This window comes from Homarus americanus, unplaced genomic scaffold (genome assembly GCF_018991925.1).
Source record: "Homarus americanus isolate GMGI-L3 unplaced genomic scaffold, GMGI_Hamer_2.0 scaffold55640, whole genome shotgun sequence".
In the NCBI taxonomy this organism is placed as follows: Eukaryota; Metazoa; Arthropoda; class Malacostraca; order Decapoda; family Nephropidae; genus Homarus; species Homarus americanus.
Window position 1 is genome coordinate 5,987,092 of NW_024713650.1, and position 18,560 is coordinate 6,005,651.

General features: G+C 42.4%; 2 protein-coding genes across 2 annotated transcripts in view; both read left to right on the forward strand.

The window, feature by feature from the left end:
- LOC121874113 overlaps positions 1-3,492 on the forward strand; it is a gene marked incomplete at its 5' end in the record, with an annotated part of 87,759 nt that extends 84,267 nt beyond the window's left edge. Inside the window, 1 exon segment of the mRNA XM_042378068.1 lies at positions 1,967-3,492. Coding sequence (XP_042234002.1) covers positions 1,967-3,007 — 1,041 coding nt within the window.
- A 7,167-nt stretch (positions 3,493-10,659) lies between these two features.
- The window catches only part of LOC121874542, a 146,516-nt gene continuing 138,615 nt past the window's right edge, over positions 10,660-18,560 (forward strand). The window contains exon 1 of the mRNA XM_042378719.1: positions 10,660-10,781. Within this exon, the coding sequence (XP_042234653.1) occupies positions 10,721-10,781 (61 nt within the window). The 5' untranslated portion in view covers positions 10,660-10,720. The remainder of the gene's footprint in view (positions 10,782-18,560) is intronic.

The following is an 18,560-nucleotide window of genomic DNA, read 5'->3' on the forward strand; positions in this document are numbered from 1 at the left end:
CATCCCTCAAACTCGTCTGATTTGGTTCCCTGTGAAAGCTCTATTTCCTGACAGTAAAATATTCCTGGAGGCCAGTACTGAGTCCAGCAGAGTATCAGCCTGATGGATGGGTAGGTTGAACACATTATCAAAAAACAGTTTCTCTGAAGTGTATCATCAAGGGGTCTAGTAGAGGGATTGGCAGATTAAAGATGAAGTGAAATACTATGAAGATTAATAACAATTACAATTTAATCAAGTAGGGGGAGGCGCCTCATGCAGTATTATTATAAAAGCTTAGTGACCTTGTTGTAGACAATTATCTATGTTACTTTTGACTGTTGTTAATTATTACCACCCTGTATTAAGTGGAAAGAGGCTTAACATTTTATCATATAGTGTGGTCTGTGTTGTTCTGTACAGTATTGTACTGTACTCTTCTTGGAAACAAGTACAGTACAGCCACTGCTCTTTGCAATGTCCGTGAGAATAATATTGTACCGAGTGGAAAACATCTCTCTTAATATTGATATTGAAACAGTTAGTTAGCCAGAAAAATACAGATACAGAGTGGATAATATTAACAATATAAACATTGCTGAGCCAAGTGAGAGCCCAGGCTCTCTTAGTGGCACCTGATATATACTATACATTAAAAAGTGTGAGGACTGCGTATAGAACCCTGTGTGTCACCTGCAGATACTCTTGTGTTAGTGTGTCACCTGCAGATACTCTTGTGTTAGTGTATCACCTGCAGATACTCTTGTGTTAGTGTGTCACCTGCAGATACTCTTGTGTTAGTGTGTCACCTGCAGATACTCTTGTGTTAGTGTATCACCTGCAGATACTCTTGTGTTAGTGTATCACCTGCAGATACTCTTGTGTTAGTGTGTCACCTGCAGATACTCTTGTGTTAGTGTGTCACCTGCAGATACTCTTGTGTTAGTGTATCACCTGCAGATACTCTTGTGTTAGTGTGTCACCTGCAGATACTCTTGTGTTAGTGTGTCACCTGCAGATACTCTTGTGTTAGTATGTCACCTGCAGATACTCTTGTGTTAGTGTGTCACCTGCAGATACTCTTGTGTTAGTGTATCACCTGCAGATACTCTTGTGTTAGTGTGTCACCTGCAGATACTCTTGTGTTAGTGTGTCACCTGCAGATACTCTTGTGTTAGTGTGTCACCTGCAGATACTCTTGTGTTAGTGTGTCACCTGCAGATACTCTTGTGTTAGTGTGTCACCTGCAGATACTCTTGTGTTAGTGTGTCACCTGCAGATACTCTTGTGTTAGTGTGTCACCTGCAGATACTCTTGTGTTAGTGTGTCACCTGCAGATACTCTTGTGTTAGTGTGTCACCTGCAGATACTCTTGTGTTAGTGTGTCACCTGCAGATACTCTTGTGTTAGTGTGTCACCTGCAGATACTCTTGTGTTAGTGTGTCACCTGCAGATACTCTTGTGTTAGTGTGTCACCTGCAGATACTCTTGTGTTAGTGTGTCACCTGCAGATACTCTTGTGTTAGTGTGTCACCTGCAGATACTCTTGTGTTAGTGTGTCACCTGCAGATACTCTTGTGTTAGTGTGTCACCTGCAGATACTCTTGTGTTAGTGTGTCACCTGCAGATACTCTTGTGTTAGTGTATCACCTGCAGATACTCTTGTGTTAGTGTGTCACCTGCAGATACTCTTGTGTTAGTATGTCACCTGCAGATACTCTTGTGTTAGTGTGTCACCTGCAGATACTCTTGTGTTAGTGTGTCACCTGCAGATACTCTTGTGTTAGTGTGTCACCTGCAGATACTCTTGTGTTAGTGTGTCACCTGCAGATACTCTTGTGTTAGTGTATCACCTGCAGATACTCTTGTGTTAGTTGTGTTAGTTAAGTGTGGCCTTCTCTTAGCCTGTTAGCCTAAGCCTTGCTAGTTAGCTTTATGTTGCAAAAGCTGACCTTATGTTAAAGTTGGCTTTATGTTACTTCATCAGATGGGTGGGCGTAAGAAGTACAGCCAGTACAACCAGGAGACATTACTGGAGGCCCTCGATGCTGTGTGCGAGGGAAAGATGAGTCAACGTCAAGCAGCTCGCGAGTACGGCGTCCCGCTGACCACCCTCCACGATAGACTCATGAGCTGCAACAAAACGTCTTCCAACCCCAGACTCAACCTCTTCACCACCCAAGAGGAGCACCGCATCGTTGATTACTTTAGGCAGTGGGCAGAGGTGGGCTTCTTAAGGACCAAGTTGGACGTGCAGGAAGTAATGCACAGTTTCTTGCGTAAGTTACGTGCTCAGGGCAGGAATAATCCGTTGAAGGATGATCGTCCTGGACCCTTCTGGTACCAGACTTTCTTCAGACGTCATCCTCATCTCTGTCTCTGCACCCCAGATGACCTCCTTGCCTATAAACTGGGAGTCATTAAGCATAAGATGCATTTCTGGAAGGAAAACTTAGATGTCTTTTGTTCAAACAGAGGCTTTACAGATGCCATGACTAACCCCAGTCGCATATATACTGCCGACGAGACTACTTTTTTTTTGTGCTCCGGGGCCGGTATTGTCCACGCTCCACATTGTCCCAAAAATGTCCTAGACCGTGCTAAGACTGAGAACAGCTCTATAACCGTTTTCATGAGCTTGTGTGCTGATGGCCGCACACTGCCTGGAGCCATCACATCACCTTCGGGGACTCCTTGCAGTAGTGATAAGTCGAGCATCTTCCAGGACTGGCTGTTGACAGAGTCTGGCTGTGGGTTTATGACTCCAGAGATCTTTCAGGAGTACTTGAGCCAGGTGTTCATGCCCTGGATCCAGAATGCTGGAATAGAGACGCCCGTGTGGCTCTTTCTGGACAGTCGGTGTTCCTACCTGTCTCCAGAGGTGTGGGAGTTCTGCCTCCAGCACCAGATCATCCTCTACTCCCTCCTTCATAGCTCCCCCCAGCTCCTGCAGCCGCTCTGCTGTCTTCAAGCCTCTAGAAGTTTCCTGGAAGGAGCTGGTGTTGGAGCGGACGATGAAAGGCAATAGTGATGTCATAACTCCTAATTCTTTTACAGCTTTGCTGAAAACTCTCTTGGCTAAGATAGGTCACCCTGAGGATGTTCAAGAGGCCTTCAAGAACAGTGGATTGTACCCCCTTCCAACCTCTTGAGGTGAAGCTTTAGCACAACCTATGAAAAACATAACAATAAAATACTGTTTATCTTTACTGTACTGTACATGTGTTATAAGAGAGAGAGTCCGTGATATAATTAAGCTGCCACTGTATTGTAAAGATTAAGTCCTTAATGTTAATATGTTGTCCTTCACAAGTCACCTGTCAGTATTAGTATAATGAAGCACAAGCAGGTAAACTTTGTATAGCTACAGCTTGTGTTGGTAGGTTTACATTTTACCACATTAGAAAATTTATTATCTGCTCAAACATAACCTGTATAGTCCCCGGTTACCATTATATATTATGTAAAGAAAAGTAGTGATGATAATAATAATAATAATCATTGAAAGTGCCAGAGTTATGTAATAAACCCTTCTATATGTGCCAACCATCTCCAGCCCCGTCCCACCCCACCTCATCCTGCTCCACCCCACCTCGTCCTGCCCCACCCCACCTCGTCCTGCCCCACCCCACCTCGTACAACACAGTGCAGTACAATACAGTACTGTACAGTACAGAACACTACTGTACAGTACAGTATAGTACTGTACACTACAGTACAACACAGCACAGTACAGTATGGTACTGTACACTACAGTACAACACAGCACAGTACAGCACAGTACTGTACAGTACAATACAATACAGTTCAGTACAATACAACACAGTATAGTACAGTACAATACAGTACAGTACAATACAGTACAGTACAATACAGTACAGTACAGTACAATACAATGTAATACATTACAGTACAGTACAGTACAATACAGTACAACACAGTACAGTACAGTACACATAGCACAGTACACACAGTACAGTACAACACATAGTATAGTACAGTACAATACAGTACAGTACACATACAGTATAGTACAGTACAATACAATGTAATACATTACAGTACAGTACAGTACAATACAGCACAGTACAGCACTGTACAGCACAGTACAGCACTGTACAATACAGCACAGCACAGTATAGTACAGTACAGTATTGTTCAGTATAGTACATTATAATACAGTACTGTACAGTTTAGTACAGCACAGTATAGTACAGTACAGTACTGTACAGATAGTACAGTTCAGATAGTACAGTACAGTATAGAACAATACAGTATAGTACAATATAGTACAGTACAGTACAGTACTGTACAGATTGTATAGTATAGTACAGTTCAGTACTGTACTGTACAGTACAGTACAGTACAGTACAGTACGTACTGAACTGTGTTGTACCAGAGATGAACATGTCAGTCACTTGGCAACAGGAAAGACAGTCTCATCTGTGTATACTATCACCATAACACACATTTATGCATCAAGAATGAAAGTAAGAGTCAAATCAAGTTATTACTTTAGTGAAGGTTGCACAGTACTGATCTCTTTATAGTAGTCGTCAAGGTGTCACCACAGAGTTGCCTCATATATCATCCTAGCATAAAGCTGCAACAATAAAAACATTATCTTGTGTATTATTACCACAAACAATAAGAGACTCACACATAATAAAATTAATCTCTTGCTGTTGAATCAAGTTTGTACAGTAAACCCTTGATAACTCGGCCTTGCTGAATTACCCACCTGAGTTATTGAGGCACTCTCCCTACAAAAAATACAACAATAAAAAATTATCGGCCCATATACTTACTATATATATATACAGTGTACATGTAGTTACATGTACTACTCCAAAATTAACACTACCAGCACTGCAGGCATGGTAAATGACACAGTGGCATGGTAGGTGACACAGGCATGGTAGGTGACAGAGCCATGGTAGAGATGACAGGAGGCAGGTGATGCAGAGCCAAGTGATATAGGAGGCATGGTAGGCAGGCATGGGTAGGTGACACAGAGCCATGTAGGTGATATAGAGGCATGGGCAGGTGATGCAGAGGCTTTGTAGGTGATACAGAGGCATGGTAGGTGACACAGAGGCATGGTAGGTGATATAGAGGCATGGTAGGATGAGGTAATAGATACAGAAGCATGGTAGGGGTATTAAGCAGAGCTTGTAGGTGATATAGAGGCTGGTGATGCAGGGAATAAGTAGGGTATACAGATGTGTAGGTAGATGCAGGAATGGGTAGGGTGATGCAGAGGCATGGTAGCAGAGCCATGGTAGGCATATAGGAGGCATGGTAGGTGTGATGCAGGGGAATGGTAGGTGATACAGAGGCATGGTAGGCAGACACAGAGCCATGGGGTAGGTGGGACAGAGACAGAGAGGCATGGTAGATACAGTATACGGTGGTGGGTGACACAGATGCATGGGGTGACACAGGCACAGGTGATGCAGGGGGAATGGTGACAGAGTGTAGGCACACAGAGGCACAGTAGGTGACACAGAGGCATGGTAGGCAGATACAGAAGCATGGTGATGCAGGAATGGTAGGTGATATAGGAGGCATAGAAAGACAGAGGCACAGAGACACAGAGGCATGGTAGGTGATACAGAGCCATGGTAGGTGATATAGCTACGGTAGGTGATAAGCAGAGGTATGGTAGGTGATATGAGTACAGAGGTGATACAGAGGCATGGTAGGTGACACAGATGCATGGTAGACATAGAGGCATGGCAGGTGATACAGAAGCATGGTAGGTGATACAGACGATGGTAGGTGATACAGAGGCATGGTAGGGGATACAGAGGTATGGTAGGTGATGAGGCATGGGTAGGTGGGAGAGGTACAGAAGACACAGAGGCATGGTAGGGTGACACAGAGTATGTAGAGAAAGGATACAGGGGCTACGAAAGACACAGAGGCATGGTAGGTGATATAGAGGCATGAGAAAGACAGAGGCGCGGTAGGTGATACAGAGGCATGGTAGGTGACACAGATGGTAGGTGATATAGAGGCATGGGTAGGTGATACAGAAGCATGGTAGGTGATACAGAGCCAAGTAGGTGACACAGTAGCTACGGTAGGTGATATAGAGGCATGGTAGGTGATACAGAGGTATGGTAGGTGATACAGAGGCATGGTAGGCATACAGAGGCGGTAGGGTGATACAGAGGCATGGCAGGTGTATTACAGAGGCATGAAGCACAGACATGGTAGGTGATATGATGCATGGTAGGTGATGGTAGAGTGCATGGTAGGAGTGCTGGCATTTGGGTAGGTGAACATGGTAGAAGATAGAGGCAGAAGATATGAGCCATGGTAGGGTAAGAGAGAGGTACGGTAGGAAGATATAGAGGCATGGGTAGGGTGTGATACAGAGTGCTTTGTAAGATGTTTCAAGAAGACAAAGAGGCACAGAAAGAAGATGTAGATAGCATGTAGAAAGGATACAGGGGAAAGATAAAGAGGGGCATGGGTAGGTGTGATACAGAGGCATGCAGGTGATACAGAGGGTAGGTGGCACAGAGGGGCATGGTAGGCAGAGGCATGTAGAAAGATATAGAGGTATGGTGATAGCAGAGCCATGTAGTAGGTGATAGTATGGTAGGGCATAGAGGCTGGTAGGTAAGATGGACAGAGTCAGTGGTAGGTGACAGAGGCATGGTAGGTGGACAGAGGCATGGTAAGCATACAGAGGCATGGTAGGTGACACAGAGGTGATACAGAGGAAGAAGCAGAGGTGGTAGGTGGATAAGAGCCATGGTAGGTGATAGAGGCATGGTAAGATACAGAGGCATTTGGGTAGGTGATACAGGAGTGCATGGTAGGTGACACAGAGCCATGGTAGGTGATACAGAGGCATGGTAGGTGATACAGGAGGCATGGTAGGTGATACAGAGCCATGGTAGGTGATACAGAGCATGGTAGGTGATATAGAGGCATGTAGGGTGATACAGACTATGTAGGTAGATACAGAGGCAGTAGGCATATATGGTAGGTGATACAGAGGCATGTAGAGACACAGAGGCATGGTAGGGTGACACAGAGGCAAGTGTAGGTGATAGAGGCATGGTAGGTGATACAGAGGCATGGTGAGGGTGATACAGGAGGCATGGGTAGGTGACAGGAGGCACAGTATATAGAGGCATGTAGGTGATACAGAGGCATGGTAGGTGATATAGGAGGGCATGGTGACACAGAGGCATGGTAGGTGATATAGAGGCATGGTAGGTGATATAGAGGCATGGTAGGGTGATACAGAGGCATGGTAGGGTGACACAGAGCCATGGTAGGTGATAAGAGAGGCATGGTAGTGTGATACAGAGGCATGGTAGGTGACACAGAGGGTAGGTGACAGAGTGCGGTAGGTGATATAGCTACGGTAGGTGATACAGAGGTATGGTAGGTGATATAGAGGCATGGTAGGTGATACAGGAGGCATGGTAGGTGATACAGAGGCATGGGTAGGTGACACAGATGCATGGTAGGTGATATAGGAGGCATGGTAGGTGATACAGAAGCATGGTAGGTGATACAGGAGTCATGGTAGGTGATACAGAGCCAGGGGTAGGTGACATTAGATGCATGGTGGAGGTGATACAGAGGCTTTGGTAGGTGACAGATGCAGGTGATATAGAGGCATGGTAGGGTGATACAGAAGCATGGTAGGTATACAGAGGCATGGTAGGGTGATGCAGGAATGCAGGTGATACAGATGCATCATAGGGTGATGCAGCACGGTAGGTGATATAGAGGCAATGGTAGGTGATGCAGGGGAATGGTAGGTGATACAGAGGTGCCGGTAGGTAAGATACAGATTAATGGTAGGTGATACAGAAGCATGGTAGGTGATATAGAGGCATGGTAGGTGATACAGAGGCATGGGTAGATACAGACATGGTAGGTGATATAGAGGCATGGTAGGTGATACAGAGGCAAGGAAGATGCAGGGAACAGAAAAGATACAGATGCATGGTAGGTGATAAGGTACATGGTAGAAAGAAGGAGGCTTAGGTGGACAGAGGGCGAGATACAGAGTCATGGTGGACAGAGGTATAGTAGGTGACACAGAGGCATGGTAGGTGATACAGACTCATGGTAGGTGACACAGAGGTATAGTAGGTGACACAGAGGCATGGTAGGTGATACAGAGGCATGGTAGGTGATACAGAGGTTTAGTAGGTGACACAGAGGCATATTAGGTGATACAGAGGTATAGTAGGTGATACAGAGGCATGGTAGGTGATACAGAGGTATGGTAGGTGATACAGAGGTATGGTAGGTGACACAGAGGTATGGTAGGTGATACAGAGGCATGGTAGGTGACACAGAGGTATAGTAGGTGACACAGACGTATAGTAGGTGACACAGAGGCATGGTAGGTGACACAGAGGTATAGTAGGTGACACAGGCATGGTACGTGATACAGAGGCATGGTAGGTGATACAGAGGTATAGTAGATGACACAGAGGCATGGTAGGTGATACAGAGACATGGTAGGTGATACAGAGGCATGGTAGGTGATACAGAGGTATAGTAGGTGACACAGAGGCATGGTAGGTGATACAGAGGCATGGTAGGTGATACAGAGGCATGGTAGGTGATACAGAGGCATGGTAGGTGACACAGAGGCATGGTAGGTGATACAGAGGCATGGTAGGTGATACAGAGGCATGGTAGGTGACACAGATGCATGGTAGGTGACACAGATGCATGGTAGGTGACACAGATGCATGGTAGGTGATACAGAGGCATGTTAGGTGATGAAGGGGAATGGTAAGTGACACAGATGCATGGTAGGTGACACAGATGCATGGTAGGTGACACAGATGCATGGTAGGTGACACAGATGCATGGAAGGTGATACAGAGGCATGGTAGGTGATGCAGGGAATGGTAGGTGACACAGCCTGACCAGCATACAGTAATATGTAAAGTACTTGAGAGTATTATCAGAGATGCCGCAATGGAATATTACTACGAAACAACCTTGTAAAGGATTGCCAACGCGGTTTTATGCCACTGCGCTCCTGCTTAACACAATTGCTCAAGGTATTGGATATTTGGACCCATATTCTGGAACGGGGTGGTAATATCGACATATTTACCTAGATTTTGCCAAGGCTTTCGACAGTGTACCCCACGAAAGGCTGAAAATCAAACTGGAAGGGTACGGAATTCGGGGAAATGTCCAAGCGTGGATAGAAGACTTTCTAAATGACCGCAAGCAGTGTGTGGTGATTAATGGCACGAAATCATCATCCGTACCTGTCACAAGCGGGGTACCGCAGGGCAGTGTGTTTGGCCCGCTGTTGTTTGTTTATTTCATAAATGACTTGCCTGACGTTGTACACTCCTCCATACAAATGTTTGCCGATGACGCCAAGTTATTTCGGGAAATTAAGAACCAAGCGGACTGTGAAGAGCTGCAGAAGGACCTCTGTGGGCTCCAGGAATGGTCGAAGGAATGGCTGCTGAGATTCAATGTCACGAAGGGTAAGAGGATGCACCTGGGGCATACCAACGGTAAGGAGGCGTATCATATGTCCCAAAGGGATGAAGAAACTGCACTATTTGAGACTGTAGTTCTCGGGCCATTGCGAGAAGAAGGTAAATCAGGCAAATAAATTATTGGGTCTTATAAGAAGGTCGTTCAGATATCAAGACGGTCCGTCCCTCGTAACGATCTTCAGGAGTGAAGTGCTTCCCCATTTGGAGTACTGTCACCCCATCTGGTCCCCGAGATATGCTAGGGACTGTCAGTTGGTTGAAAATGTTCAGAGAGCCACCAGACTGGTGCCTGCCCTTCGGTACCTCAGCTACCCTGAGAGATTGGAGTGCCTGAACTTGCCTAGCTTATACTACAGACGGGCAAGGGGGGACCTAGTTGAGGGGTATAAGCATCTCAGGGGCACTACTCAGGTGAGTGTCCTTACTTGGAGCTGGCGGACGCTCGCCCCACAAGGGGTCACAGCTCAAGATTGAAGAAGCCGCAAGTCCAGAAAACTGTGAGGGCAAACTTTTTCGGAGTGAGAGTTGTGAACTCTTGGAACAATCTACCAGAAAGTGTTGTGACGGCACCGAGTGTGAGCTCTTTCAAGACCAGACTTGACCAACACTGGAGCGGGTTCAGGTACATTCAGGAGCCGGTGCATGCCCAGTACTTACCAACAGTGTGTGACAGAGACGTGACCGACCGACCAAGCGGTTAACGAGCCGATCAGTGGCGAAGAGGATGACATTAAAAAATGAACTAAAGCTCATACGGAGACTTGTCAAATAATTACTGTAGGTGACAAATTTCCCGAACTTAGTTTAATGAGGCGTCTTCATCACAGTGGTAAATGTAATACACAGCCCTACTGATGGTACGACCAAGGTGACTGATAATAAAATATCTTAAATGATAACATGATGCATTATTACGTATAATAAATAAATAAAATAATTCGGCTCGTTATCCTAGACCATAACAACACGTGTGGTATGTACCTTATGTTGCAATTATTCTCACCAATAACCTCTGGCCTATTTACTTCTCTTATTTTACTTATAAATTGTATAAACTTAATTTAACACATTAAATTTAATCTAATTTTTATATTGTAATTTAATATACACTATAAAGGGTAAGTTAAGTTTTATTACCTAAGTAAATCATTTCTGTAGCGGCCAGTTCGTGGTGTTGTGATAACATTAGTGTTAGTGGTAGACCAGCGTGAGGAAGACGACAGTGGATGATGGCCAGTAGGAGGCGTACACCACACACACTGACCCACACCTACCTGGGTCAACCTGGTCAGTTAAACCAAAGCTTCTTTAAATATGTCATATAACTGAGGTGTGTAGCACAAACAATTATAGTAACGACGTGTTGGTGATCTTACGTATTACATGGTGGGTATTTTGCCGTTACCTGGTAAATTCCTACTAACGCTATTTTACCGTGAGTGCGCTCTGATTGGATAAGTACTTTCTGTTTAATATGACGGGGGTCCGTCCCCCTGTTAGGCAGCAGGGTCTACCATTAGACAACACATTATGCTTCCAATGTATTCCCTGCGGCAGGGTTGGACTCGGCCCCTCTCAGGTAACCAACTGGTCCAGGGCTGCTGCTCATCCCACTGTCTTAGATATTGTGAGGCCTATGAACACGTCCAATAAAAGGCCAAAGGAAAACACAATGCTTGAATTAATGTTGTTTAATGAACACAAAATATATAAATACACACACCTGTTACATAAATACAGTATGTATAGAAGAATCAATACCTTATTTTTTAATTACATCAATCAGTTGTTGTACAGCCTCGATATTGATATTCATTCAACCTCCTCTACTCTTAGCATATTCTTCCATAGTGATTGTTGGATAGTGACACCTCAATAATCGCAGCCCTGACTCGAAAAACATAGGTTAATGAACTTGGACATATAAGTGCCCAGAGTCTACAGAACCCTTAATCTGGCTAGCTCTATATATATATATATATATATATATATATATATATATATATATATATATATATATATATATATATATATGCATGCAAGTAAATCACTGTAGTTGCGCGTGATTCAGGTATATTGATTACCAAAGAAGAAAACACAAAGCGCTTTGGGAACTTCGTGTTTTGTTCTTATCTTGTGGTTATCATATATATATATATATATATATATATATATATATATATATATATATATATATATATATATATATATATATATATATATATATATATATATATATATATATATATATATATATATATATATATATAAAGAATTATTTTACTTCAGGACATAGGGTGCCCCTAAGGTATATACTACTGAAACATCTAGATCTCCCTATTATGAGCATTTTCAACCCCACATATACCTGGCAGAAATGGATAATAGCGACACAAATGAAATTAATTTATTTTACGTAGTTTTCAGACTTCGTCTGTTAGGAGATGTTATCTGCGCATCACGCATGCGTAATATTGACTGATGTCATCCAATCGTGACCAATGATATTTCGACATGCAAATTTTTTTTTACCTATCACATTTGATTTTTTCAAAGGAAACAGCCTAGGTACAATTTTAATTCCATTGACTAGTCTCTCAATGGCCGTGGCCGAGGTTGGTTTTCATTTGTGGTCCTACGATTATTTTAAGTTTATTGCCGAGTTTTACGAGAAAGACGATCATTCTATCCAGTTCTTATGTATCCCTGGTCCTTCCTCGTCCAACTAAGGTATTATACTTTTGGACATAGTGCACCCCAAAGTACAGTAGTTTAAGCTAGGCCTACCGGGGGTCCGGGGGCGGAGCTCTCGGCTAGGGGTCAGGTTAGGTTAGGTTTTGTTCAGTTAGATGACTTGTTTTCGTTGTCTCCCCCTCCCAAAAACCCCGATTTCCCAGGCTCATCCCCATTAGTGTTGGGGGGGAGGGGGTAACTAGCAATTTCTGCTAAAAATGAAGGTCAGATTCGTTTAAAACTCTCCAAAATACATTGTGAAAACATATTGGTCAACCCTTAGGGACTCATGTACTAAAGTAAAAATTTACCATATACTGTACAGATCCTCCCCGACTTACGACCACCTGCCCTTAGGACCTGCCTCAGTCATACCAAAATGTTGTCAAATTAAGTATTTTCAAGTCAACGTCAATGATTGCGCTGTGTCCTGAAAATATTTTCGTTTGTAATTCACTTTAAAATGGCTGGCAAGCTTAAAAGTGAGAATTTTGTGGTGCTGAGAAGAAAAAGATACTGGACACCCATTTTAGATTTTCTATGTATTATTTAAGAATTTTCGACTTACGACCTGGATTTGGGTCCCTAACCCCGTCGTAAGTCGGGGAGGAGCTGTATATATATATATATATAATTCGACTGCAGAACTTCCAAGCTACAATGCATCATTCCTCTGATCATCTTATGTCACGTCCTTCGATAGTCATGTATCACAGTCAGGTTATTGGGCGACTTTGTGACTTGACAAAACGTTGGGTGTCATTATCAGGTCTCCAGATAAAGTGAGGTCGTTCTCTGTGGGTACATTGTGTTAGGTCACCTCACGTGAGGTCGTGTAATCCATCTTCAAATGCGATACCCCTTCTCTCAACGACTGTGCTGTTGTATCTTCTCAAAGAATCAACTCTGTATGTGTGTTCTTCTGGCTAAATAAACTGTTTCACTACCAGTAAGTGCCAAAAATGCATTTACAAGAGCCTCCAGACAAGGCTGAAGACCCTCTGCCAGGACCACCAAGCTGGTCGCAAGTCAGTCCAATGTGACATTTTTAATTTTGTAATTCATTTATGTTCGAGTTTTCACTAACAAACAGTAGATTGCTTAGTTAAAGGTTGGTTATCCGAGATGGGCCGAGTTGGAGGTGCACCCCTTGTTTGATAGCTGGCTACTACGTCTGCCCATTTCATCACCACTGCTTTGCCCTTTTCGTCACCCCGTTCATTCCCATCAATATATACACGAAAGTAACTTTATTAAAGACGAAAATAAATAATAAAAACATTACGCCAGCAATCACCTCACTGCTCGGTGATTTATGTGCTGATGTGCCAAATGATCTTTATTTGTTCTGTATTTTGTTTATTGACAAATGTTTTAACAGTTTTCTTTATTAAATAATTATTATTCATGTATAATAATAACAATACTTCTCCAGTCGTCTGTATACACGTGTACTTTATATTAGTGTAAAATAATAACTTACTATTTGTCATTAATACCAGTGACTGTTAGTGGTGACCATATGGGGTGTATCCTACCCACCACCTACAGGGAGAAAGTGCACACACAAAGAAGAATTATTTTACTTCAGGACATAGGGTGCCCCTAAGGTATATACTACTGAAACATCTAGGTCTCCCTATTATGAGCATTTTCAACCCCACATATACCTGGCAGAAATGGATAATAGCGACACAAATGAATTTTTGGTAAAGGTGTAGACAACGGCTACCACCAGAAGCTGATTGTCTTCATTTTTCCTATACTTATGTTTTGATGAATTTAACCCTGAAGCCCAGGGTTAGGGTGCTGCTGTCAGTACCCCCCACGTGGGGTTAAGTCGAGAAAAAAGAATCATTTCCAAAAATAATAATAAATAAATAAATAAATAAAAATGGCGGGAAAATAGGCGGACGTTCTGGAACTTCACCTGGTGTCTAAGGGTTAAGTACATTAAAAGAAACGACAACTTTCTATTATGATTTTAAGTATTTTTTAAGAATTTTTCATTTACTTTATCCTATGATCATAATTCCTTGTTAGTGGGACAGGGCATGAAGGATGAGGGAAGTTATGGGGTAAAAACACGGCAAACACTGATGTTATGGCATTAACATTACGTCTAGGGACATTTGTGATGCCATAGATCATTTTCTTACCTTTCAAGAGTCAGGCAGCACATTTTTTCAGGCTCCGCCATTGTTGTTTGTATAAATTCTGTACCGTTAATCCTGATCCTTTAAATAAAATAAATAAACATCTTTATTAACTTTACATTATGTTAATACCAGTCTATGTTCTCTTGTTTAGTTATTAAATGCATTCCCCCTTCTTTTCATATCATCTATATTGAACCAATAAATGATGTAATTGTGTCATATTTTGACTTTTACAGGATCTTGTAGACTGATTCCATTCTCTTCTAATTGTTTTGAATACCGTTAACAGTCGTCACAATTCTCTATTAACTGTCTCCTCACACTTTTACAGAGGTGGGGGGGGGGACATCACGTGAAACTGCGTCTTTTGAACATAAGTGGCCCTCGTTAACTAACTCAATCCGTTCCAGAAGGTCGCTTCGTTAACCGAAACGTTCGTTAACCGAAACCATTGTTTCAATGGGTTTTTGGGTAATTGGTTCCAGCTCACCGAAAATTTCCTAAATTCAACAAAAATGGTAGAAAAGTTCACTTACTTTGAGGTGTGTATGTAGAAGGCTCCTGGATGATGATGATGATGATGGGATTTAGAATGGGGGTGGAGGAGAAGGAAGAAGAGAAGGCATTGGGGTGGAAGAGAAGTCACCCCATGGTGCCATTTCACCCATAAAATTTTAGCTCTCTGGTTTAATTCAAGATTATTTTCTTTAAATCAATGCTGCACTGCATTATATATTGTCAATATATAAAATATATTTCAAAATGACCAATAATTTGCTTGGAAACACAGAAAAAAAGCATTTAGTTGAAGAGAGTCTCAAGCAAGATGTTACCTCCAGTGAAAACAGAGAGAGACTGACGCCTGTTTGCTGTGTTAAGAGGCTGGATGCCGCGCATTAAACTAGTCACTTTACCTTCAATTTCGTTCAATAATTGTTAAAATGACTAAAAAATTGAATATTAAACTTTTAAAATTATTGAATAGTATAAACTTCTTGATATTTACAAAAATAGTAAGGAATTTAAGCCCTAGAACCGATTAATGTATTGGCGGACTGATACTAAAGCTGGTTGCCCGGTCAGTGCAAGCGAAAACATGTTGAGGTCGGTTCGTAAGAAGTTCGTTAAGCGAATTTTTTTTCGTTAACCGAATTGAAGATCCTTATGGAAGGCAGTTCGTTAATCGAAATTACGTTAACCGAGGTGTTCGTTAAACGAGGGTCACTGTAATGGCAAGTTGCAATGGTTGAGATTATTCTTATCGCAATTTATCAAACTGAGTTCTTGATGAATCTCGCTTGATGTCTTTCATTTGTGACCTTGGCTTAATTAAGAATACTTGCTAATGTTCCAAATGCAGAAGAGACTTACATATTACCAAAAACAACAACTTTCAATGTAATACACGATCCTTCGATTATGTCCACAGACGCCTGATGTATATACAGTAAATCCTCGCTTAGCGTCGCCCCGCTTAACGTTGTTTCATTACTACGTCGCTAAACTTTAGAGACCAAAAATTCGTTTAAAGTCCCGGTGATCCGATGCTACGTCGTTATGCGTCGTCACAGACTACATTTTACAGTGCATCGCCCTCTCTCGTCTGGCCGTGCTATGCTCTCTCGGCTTGGCGCAAGCGACTCACCCTCCTCCTCCTCTCCCACCCTCCTCCTCCTCTCCCACCCTCCTCCTCCTCTCCCACCCTCCTCCTCCTCTCCCACCTTCCTCCTCCTCCCCACCACACACTCGCTCTACCACCTCTGCCCATCAGTGAGTACCAATACAAACTTAGTCCTGTAGTTCTATATACTATTTTCTATATAAATGGCAATGATTTTCTGTATATGTAATGTATTTCATGGGTCAAAGGGAGGCTGGGGAACGTAACTCACGTACTCTATCTATTTCTTATGGGGAAAATTAATCCGCTAAACGTTGTTTCGTATAACTTCGCATTTTTAGGAACATAACCCCGACATTAAGCGAGGACTTACTGTAAACCTCAATATTAAGGTAAGTTGTTTAATATTTCCATTTCTGTAGTATTTTGTTATTATTAACGTTATATAAAAATAATTCATAAAAAACTTATGCATAGAACCTTCTAAAACCTGACCTTACATATCCACCCTATGGGTATGTTAGGTCAGGTTCTATTCATTGTCGTTTCCATTTTTGTGTTTAATATCATGATATTAGTGGGTAGAAAAAATTTCAACCAATTCGTACAATTCCTTCTGGTGGTCACTGTTATCTGCACCTTCACAGAATCTTCTCACTGGGAGCAGCCCGTGTACGGATTTGAATTTCAATCACTAGTGTGACAATGGCAGTGGTGGAGGTTGGGTGTGACTAGTGCTCCTACGATTGTCTTAAGTTTAGTGCCGAGGTTTACGAGAAAGACGACCATTCTATCCAAGTCTTACTCAATCCGTGTTCTCCCTACGTCTGTTGAGTAGCGGGGGAGCAATTTATGCCAAAATTTAAGGTCAGATTCGTTTAAAACTCACCAAAATACGCTGTTAAAACATATTGATCAGCCCCTAGAGCTTCATGTCTTAATTTACAAAAGTATCCCTCCCCCCTCCCCAAAAAAAAATATATTGTATTCTATAACATTTCTGGCACAAATTTATATTTTTTGAGTATTTTAATCAATGTGACCTCTACAGTTACCGACAATATTGGTTGTTTAAAGTGGGTAGTGGAGGGAAAATGTGGGGTAAAATACTAAAAGAACAAACAAACAAACCTAACCTAACCAAACCTAACCTAACCTAACTTATAAAAAGGTTAAAAATATCTGACCACCAGAACTTGTTTGATCTTGTTCAGTTTTTCCACAAATGTTCTTTTCATTATAAAACTGGGACATTTACTAGAACCTAATAGAACCTGACCTAACCTAACCTAACCTACCTAACGTTACCTTACTTCCTAGCTGGGGGGCGGAACCTCGTTATATTAAACAGACAGTACTTAGCCAATCAGCGCGCACTCACGGCAAAATAGCATTAGTAAGTACTTAGCCGATCACAGCAAAATATCCACTGCATTCAATAATAAGTTTTTATACTATTTTTCACTCAGTTCACATGAATATGACCTTCATTTCACACCAGAAAACATCACACCGGCTCCTTAAAAAAAGTATTCAAATTCTGGTGTATTGTACACATATTTCACATATATTTTTGGAGACAATTAAGTACAGTAAACAATAATGTGGACAACAATTTTTCTCCCACCTCATAAAAGTATTGGTATATATACACATATCTATACAGTACAGCACTGGTGACAACTTCCATTACTACTGATAAGAATAAACACGAGATCTGGAACTAACTCGGGGTCATATTATGTCACCTTCATATTGATGGCATCACAACGCTTAACCCGACACATCCACGACCGTCTCGCATTACGTATTTTTGTACTTGCAATTTACGTCGTCGTTTCCGGCACGACACCGGCACACGTTTCATCGACCACCGTCCGACGAGGCGGGCTCCATCTTGCCGTCACTCGATAACGGCGTCGTGCAGTTACTGTCGCCCAACTGGGGTTTACCTTCACCTGTACAATCGTCCTTCTTCCTTTTCTTTAGACAAAAGCCGTCGGCCGTCACAACTGTGCCGTAATCTTTTAGCCAGTGTGGTGGTGCTGTCTCTGACACACACGCCCTCGGCCTCCCTTGTCTTCTCTCTGACACCTTCACTCACTAATGCCTGCACCATTTTCCTCTCCTGTGTCTCCATCTTTTCTTTTTCTCTCACTCTTTCATCTCTTTTATTCCCTTCATCATCAACTGTCTCTTCTCTTTTATTCCCTTCATCATCAACTGCCTCTTCTCTTTTCTTCCCTTCATCATCAACTGCCTCTTCTCTTTTCTTCCCTTCATCATCAACTGCCTCTTCTCTTTTCTTTGAGACCAACAGACAATTTTTAGCAATTCCTCGATAGATGGCGCTGCCGCACCACTGCCATTAGTAAACAAACCACACAGCAGCTAGGGTTTATTTTTTTCTCATAAATACTCCCTGCTAAAATGGCCTTGTGTCTGTTGTCTCCCCCAGCCAATTGCTCCTACACTCATTGTTTTTTTTCTAATCCAAGTGCGTAAAATTGAATGCGGGTAATATGTGACACTACTTTACTGCACTGACAATAT